The 7,725-nt window shown below is 46.1% G+C and overlaps 1 protein-coding gene across 1 annotated transcript in view; it reads right to left on the bottom strand.

The window, feature by feature from the left end:
• The window catches only part of CDK5RAP1 (CDK5RAP1 mitochondrial tRNA methylthiotransferase), a gene marked incomplete at its 3' end in the record, with an annotated part of 19,424 nt that extends 14,729 nt beyond the window's left edge, over positions 1 to 4,695 (bottom strand). Inside the window, exons 1-4 of the mRNA XM_019633514.1 lie at positions 4,594 to 4,695; positions 1,349 to 1,679; positions 638 to 741; positions 130 to 183 (exon numbers count right to left, since the gene is read on the bottom strand). Coding sequence (XP_019489059.1) covers positions 130 to 183; positions 638 to 741; positions 1,349 to 1,658 — 468 coding nt within the window. The remainder of the gene's footprint in view (positions 1 to 129; positions 184 to 637; positions 742 to 1,348; positions 1,680 to 4,593) is intronic.
• Between the last annotated feature and the right edge of the window lie 3,030 nt (positions 4,696 to 7,725).

The raw sequence follows: 7,725 nt of genomic DNA, 5'->3' as shown, positions 1-7,725 counted from the left end.
TGTTAACCAGTTCTATCATTACTGTCTCCACTACTATAAAATTGCAAATTCACTGGCTCATCTCCATAGTTAGACCAGCCTGGCACTGTTAGCTCTGGCATTATTTTATAAGATATATTCACTCTCTACGTAAAGAACAAATTCCCACCTGATAGAACATGTGACAAGGAGGATCACATCAGCCTGAATGAAGAGCAAGGAAAAAAAAGAAAATTATGATCTTTGAAATTAACCTTGTAGACTCACTGCCCATGCCCCCTCCTCTTTTTTTTATTGTGGAAAAACATACATAACATTTACCATCTTAACCAATTTTAAGTGTACAGTTCAGTAACATTAAATATATTTACATTTCATCTTCCCCATCTAAAACTCTGTACCCTTTAAACACTAGCCCCCATTCTCCCCCTCGCAGCCCATTTTTAACTTAGTTCCTTGCCTGAAGGTGAGGACCACGATAAAAATTTCAAAAATAACTGAAACAAATGTACACCTTGGTCCCAAGCTACACGCTTGACTCAAAGGAATTCACTCTCGCCAGGCCATATCCTGTTCCCGAAACTGCATCTGAGAACTGGCACAAATGCAGAGTCTCACCCAGGCTCAGGAAACATGGGGAAACAGGAAATATGTGTACCTCTTGGAGGTTACTGGTCCGCAAGTAGCCACTTTTCTGTAAGATGGACCAGGCTATCTCTGTATCATTCACGTTCATCTGGCAGCCGTAGGTCTCAAGGTACACTGCAACAAGAGGTAAATTCCATAGTAGGCAGAAAAAAAGGAACCACTTGTCTCAAGAGGTCTCCTTCCCAAATGCCCCAGAAACACTGGTTATCCACTAAGTCTCCTGTTGCCTCAATTCTAAGACACCATTAATTGCCAAATGTACCACAAACTTAATGAGAGCCTTTCAGAACGAAAGGAATACTACATTACATACACACACCAATTATAAGCTATGTCATTAAAAATATGGAGAAAATATGCACATAAGAAATCAAGGAAACATGGTTGCAAAAACAATTAGAAAAGAGAAGGCTAGCTGATGGCATTGATTATCAATCCAGGGGAAAAATAAATTTAAAGCCATATGTTCTACTCCTTCTCAAAATGAGGTTCTCCAGCCTCTGGAGGTAGCAGCAGTGGCCAGAAGGTACATAATGCCACAAGTTTCTTTATATTAATGTAGTTGGTAGAATTTGCTGATTCCATAACTTAGCAGCCTTCCCACACTGTTAACCCTCCAAAGGCAGGTCTGTAATAAAAGAACAGTTAAAAATCAGGCCATGGATGCCGGAAAAGAGCGAAGCAGAAAGCCCAAAGAGAGAAAAAAAATAATAAAACCAACCTTTTCTCTGCCTTCCTAAAAGTTCATCCACTGTGAGATAGGGGGGTGGGTCCTCCACATCTGGAGAAGACAGCTTCTTCTGAGGAACTGTAGCACTTCTTAAAAAATGCTGAAAAGTCGGTCCAGTGGCCAGCCTGGAGCGGAAATCCTTCTGAACTCCATCCTCCTGCTGCCCCTCTGCACTGGGACATGCAGTGCCAGGGAAACTGCTGTGTGCCCTGCAGGTCCTGAGCAGCAGCCAGGACCCAGAGGCCGAGGGCCCCCACCTCAGACTCCTCTGTGCTCCGAGGATACATTGTAAATGATGCATGGCACTAAAACAGCCCAGAGTCTGCAAAAGAATGACAGACATCACCAGCATTTATTGAACACTATGTACAGGGCGCTGATCTAAGCCCTTCAAGTGTATTAACACATTTAATTCTCACAAAAACCCAAGAAAAAGATACTTTTAATATTATCATCCCTATTTTACAGGTGAAAAAACTGAAGCAACTTGCCCAAGTCCATACAAAAGAGTGCCAGAGATGAGATGCAAATTCAGACAGTCTGTTTTCAAAACAAAGGTGGTAGAGATGAGATGAGAAGCCCTGACAAAATAAAGTAACACCTTGTGCCAGGATCGGTTCCAAGGGCTTGAAGTATATTAGCTCATTAAAGCTTCACAGCAATCCTGGGTAACATAGGCAAGAGACACTATTATTATCCCATTCAGAGATGAGGAATAGACACAGAGCAGCTGAGAAACTCACCTAATCCCCCACAGCTAGTAAGCAGCAGAGCTGGCCACCTTGCTACACTGCCTCTCAATACTATGAAAACCACTATCAGAGGGCATCTTCCTTTGAGTTCCTTCAAAAGGAAAGTATCTAACATGGGGCACCATATGCCTGATCACTGACTCCTTCCACACTCCAAGAGTCTCAAATTAGTGCCTTCAAACTTTCCTCCCATGGCTGGGTGAATGGAAAATGATACAACCTTACAGAGGGCAATTTGCCACTTTCCATCAAAATTACACACACACACAAACCCTTTGACCAAGCAGTTCCATTCCTAGGTAGTTATCCTACAGATACACTCTTACATGTGCAAAGTGACCTATGTATAAGAATATTTGTTGTAGCAGTGTTTCCAATAGCAAAGGAATGAAACAGATATCATCATCAATAGGGGACTTGTTAAATAAGTCATGGTACAATGGAACAAGATGCAACATTTAGAAGTGAGACTGAATCTGTACATGAAAATAGCAAAGAAGCAAAGGGCTAAATGTTATACTACCTATACATACATGAATCTGTGAAAGAATGCAGAAATATTAAGGTACACATTTGTAAGAGCACTTAATATCTCTAGAATGCATAAGAAACAGTGGTTGCCTCCCAGAAGGAACCTAGGTGACTCAAAGTAAAAGAGATGGAGGGGCACCTGAGGGACTCACTTGGTTGAGAGTGAGCTCTGAGCAAGTGGGTTGCCGGTTCGATTCCCACATGGGTCAGTGAGCTGCGCCCAAGCTGAGCTGCTGCTGAGCTGCCAACAAGGTGGCAGGATGGCTCAGTTGGTGAGAGCACATGCTCCTAACAACAAGGTTGCTGGTTCGACTCCCACATGGGATGGTGGGCTACGCCCACCTGCCCACAACTAAGATTGAACACAGCACCTTGAGCTCAGTGGCCACGAGTTGCCGACAGGCAGCCAGATGGTGACTGGACCTGGAGCTGAGCTAGCTATACCCTCCACAACTAAGACTGAAGGACAACAACTTGGCTGTTCCCCTCCCCAATTCCCCAATTAAAAAAAAAAATCTTCAAAAAAAAAGAGATGGAGACATACTTTCCATCACGTATTCTTAATAGATCCTCACATCTCCGGCTTGACTGCCTCACTCCAGCCACACCAGACATCTTTGTACTGATCTTCACTAGCTTTCTAGGCTTTTACATATGCTCTTTTCTCTACTGATTTGGCCAACTCCTATGCTACTTTTTAGGTCTCCGCTTCCTCCTGGAAGCCTGTCCTAGCCACCAACCCCAAAGTCTAGGCTGGGGTCTTCCTCTGGGTTCCCAAAGCCTCCTTGTAACTCTATCACAAGAGTCATTATACTTTGCTGTTACTTACTACTTACACTTTTGCCATCCCTTATTATAAGCTAGGAGGTCTCTGAAAACAGGAGACAAATCTCATTCACATCTACCTCCTGAGCATCTCCCACCCTAGTAAATGGCTCATGGCAGGTGCTGTACACGTAAAATGAGCAGATGTGGCCTGTCACCTCTATAAGCTGATCACCTCCTGTATATGCTACTAGCACTTTAGACAGGAGCAATGCTAACCTACTTTCAAGTGTCAGAGAACAGCCGACTTTTAGTGTGAGTTTTTTAAAGTCACCCATTTCTGCCCCTTACTTGTTGTGTGACCTTAGGCAAGTCGAATTCCTGTCTCTGAGCTGCCAATTCCACAGCTGCAAAATAAGGATAGAAGTAGTACCTACCTCCCAGAGATGCTGTGAGAATTAAAGGAGATATTAAAAACCCCAATTGGTATACAGTAAGTTTTCAGTAACATCACATCTGCAGCCCACACCGCATCTCATGGTGGGTACAGAGCATTGTGGTTAAGATCCTAGAGTTAGAATCTGACACAGTTGCTCGCTAGCCAGGTACCTACCAACTTTGGGCACCAGGGAGCTTCTTAAGCTTTCGGAGTTTCCATTTCTTCATGTGTAAAATAGGGATAATGGTACCCACCTCTATGTCTGTTGTGAGGATCAAATGTGACAATACAAATACTTGCCCAGCAGTGTAGGGAGCTCAGAAATTGGTAGTTGTTGGGAATAACCATGAGACAACGGCCTCTTCTCGATATAAACACACATAAACAGTAAAGCATCCCAAACATTTTATTGGATGGTTATAACGTGTCCGGCGTGGTGCTAAACGCGTCTCATGGATTCCCGTATTTAATTCCCAGCAACCCCGTGAGGCAGGTTCTACTATCATCCCCACTTCCCAGGGGACGAAGCTAAGGCTCGGGGTGAAGAAGGGTGACTTGCCCAAGGTCACAAGCGAGTAGGCAGTGGGGCTAGGATGCGAACTCCAACGTCTGACTCCCAGGTCCGCCCGGTAACCACTTCGCCATCCTCCCCTTGAAGACCGCGCATTTCCGGGCGTCCGCCGCCCCTCCTGCCTCCGGCGCGGGCGTGGGCAGGGGTGCAGGCCACCTGCAACCCGCGCGCGGCTCACCTTCCGAAGCCCCAGCGCCCAGCATCCCGCAGCGGGAGCTCCTCTCAGCCGACCCAGCTCTCCTCTCAGCGGGTCTGCAGCTGCGAGCGCGCGCGTACGCGACTTCCGTTCCGCCGCCACTTCGTTCCGGGTGGCTCCAACGGAAGTGCCTCCTCAGTACGGTTCGGGTGAGTCCAGGCTCCTGGCTTGGGAAAACCACAGCTCCATGAGCTCATACGGTACCCAGTAGCCTGACCGCTTGAAATGTGGTGAGTGCAAGTTTCATGTGCTCTAAATGGGAAATACACACTGGATGTCGAAGGAACAATGCGAAATGGCTCATCAGTAATTTTTATATTGATTACGCATTGAAGTAATATTTGGGATACTTTGAATTAAATAGCTATGTTATTTAAATTAATTTCACCTGTTTCTTTCTACCATTTAACATGGCTACTGGGAAATTTTAAATTACATACGTGGCTCACATTCTGTTTCTACAGCGCTGCGCTATAGGTGAAAGACTCCCGGATTCACATCTCTAGCCTGATCTCCCTCTGGAGTTAACAGATCCACAGTTCAGCTGCTTAAGTGGCACCTCCGCTTGGGCGTCTAATGACCATTTCTAACTTAATACAGAACTCTAGCCCAGAGTCTGGCTCATACAAGGGCTCAATAAATATTTGTTGAATGAATAAATGATTGCTTTAAGGCTTCATTTGGGGTCCACAGAAGCAGACCCTGAAATACAGATTTGAGTGCATGAAGGTGATCTCAGGAAACACTGATGGAGTAGTCAGGGAATGAGATAGGGAAGGGGAGACAGCCGGTAAAGAGTATGTTACCAAGCCAGTTACCATGATGGGCATCTGGGTGTTAATTCTGTTGGGGAGCACCGGGAAACAGCCTAAAACACATACCTTCAGATTACTTCACCCAAAGGGAGAAGAAGCTGGGGCAGTTACACACTAGTAGTCGTGGTGGGAAGATGCTTCTACTTGTATGAATTGCTCAGTTCTGCTCTGCCTATGCACGGAGGTCAGTAGTTCGGAGAAAGCCCCCTGTCAATAAGTTGCAGACACTGGCCTGCACTCTGAATTAGTAAGGCTGTGGAGGCCCTGACAGCACTTGCTGCAACTGACCTCTTTGGCTTCTCATTAGAACTCTATGAGGTTATTATCGGCCCATTTTACAGGCAAGAAAACTGAAAATACAAAAGGTAGTCATGTGCTGAAGCTTACACTAGTGCATGGCAGAACTGGTATCTGCCCACAGGCCAGTCTGATCCCAAAATACTGTTCTCACCAGTGACTGACTGGTTGGGTTCCCATTGAGGCTCTGATGCTTACCATGATAGCCATGGCCAAGTTAGTTACCCCTGCTGACTCCCAGTTTCTTTGCCTAAAAAGTGGCTGCTGTGTGGAGAACACACTGCGTTGGAGGTAGAAGGGCATGGAAAGAGATGAGGAGAGCATTTAGGAGGCTGTGGCAGTTGTCCAGAGATTGAGGAGTCCTGGATTTTGTGGTGTCTCGGGGCAGTGAGGATGACGGCAACAAACCGAGATTTCGGGAGTTTGAGCATACTGCCATAAAGTCTCCTTAGATAACTGCTAGGTGCCAATTCAGTCGAATATACAAAGGCAAACACAAACCAAGAATGGTATTATGGTTCTTGTTTTTTTACTGTGGTTTTCCAGATAACTTAGGATGTGATCTAATCATTTGAGGGAATTATCAGCACAATGAAAAGTACAAAATTTCAGAGTTCCTGGAAAACTCTTAGACTCTAGCAACAAGTTCTTGGACACTCGGATCTAAAGACTCCATTTGGAGAAATACTCAGGTTTACTGTCCATTTTTTTACTGCACATGGAAGATGTCCTGTCCTAATTTGGCCATGGGAAAGCCCCATCATGGTGGCTGCACCTACATCCCAATAGAAGTTATGTTGAGCGGGGAAGCCTCCCACCCACCACACCGAGGGAAGAAAATTCTCCTTCTCCTTTCTTGGAGACCCCCAAGCACAGACCCCGTCCTGTCAGGCACAGCAATTCCCCGTTTCAGGTCCTACTTATTGTTTCACTATGGCCCTTTCCTCTTTATTCTCAGTCTTGTCCTCTTAGAATCACAGGGGAGAAGAATTCTAGAGCTGGAAGGAAGCCATTTTCAGGGTAAATCAGGGTGGAGTCAGGATCTGAACCCAGGTCACGCAGCCTTTTAGAACTGTGCTCTTTCAAATCTGGACCTTCCCGTAGCAGCCACACAGTGATGTGTCACCTTCTCCCTTTGTGGCCAGAGCAGGAGGCAGCAGGTCAGAGCTATCCCTCGCCAGTTCAGGCAAAGCTGGCAGCATGAAGAATGTTCTCTGGGTCTGTTATGCTGCCCCCACCTACCTACCTACCTACCTACCTACCTACCTACGTACACACACACACACACACACACACACACACACACACTCAGCCATCCCCCAAATCCCTACTATTCTGCCTCCACACATACCAGTCCACATGGGGGTCAGGGACCATCCCCCCCCCCGCCCATTACCACCATATTCCAACCACAAGGGTCCACTTTCAGTTGCTATATTGTGGACTTTGGACAGTGTTGTGTCTTGGACAATGAAGGTGATGAAAACAAAATCCCCAGATTCCAGGATTTTGGATGCCCTATGTTCCATCCCACCTGGGGATCTGTCATCTGAGATACTATTACCCCTTCCACCTAACTCCTACTCAGCAATTACCCCTCCTGTCCTTCCCCACTGATGTCAGGCCCAGCCACATGCCTTGTTTGGGCCAGTGGAATGAGGGTGGACATAATGCAGACAAGAGAATGTCAATGTGCTTGTGCACGTTGCTTGTCTTTGAACTCCAGTGACTTGCCATGAGAAGAACCTGCCCTAGGAGCTGATACCCTTCATCCTGGGCTCCAGAAGGAACAAACAGAGTAGACCTGAGCCCAACCCATAGCCTGGACCAAAAAGCCACCCAGCCAAGCCCAGCTTCTAATAGTCCAACATACAGCCTTCCCAGGAGCATAATAAATGTTTGTTGCCATGGCCACTAGGATTGGGTTTTTTGTTTTTGGGTTTTTTTCCCCCACAGCATTATTGCAGCGGTAGCTGATCTTTAGCATGCTCCTTCAGGTGGA

Source organism: Hipposideros armiger, unplaced genomic scaffold, assembly GCF_001890085.2.
Source record: "Hipposideros armiger isolate ML-2016 unplaced genomic scaffold, ASM189008v1 scaffold_1335, whole genome shotgun sequence".
Lineage (NCBI taxonomy): Eukaryota > Metazoa > Chordata > Mammalia > Chiroptera > Hipposideridae > Hipposideros > Hipposideros armiger.
This window is presented reverse-complemented; position numbering and strand designations above follow the sequence as displayed.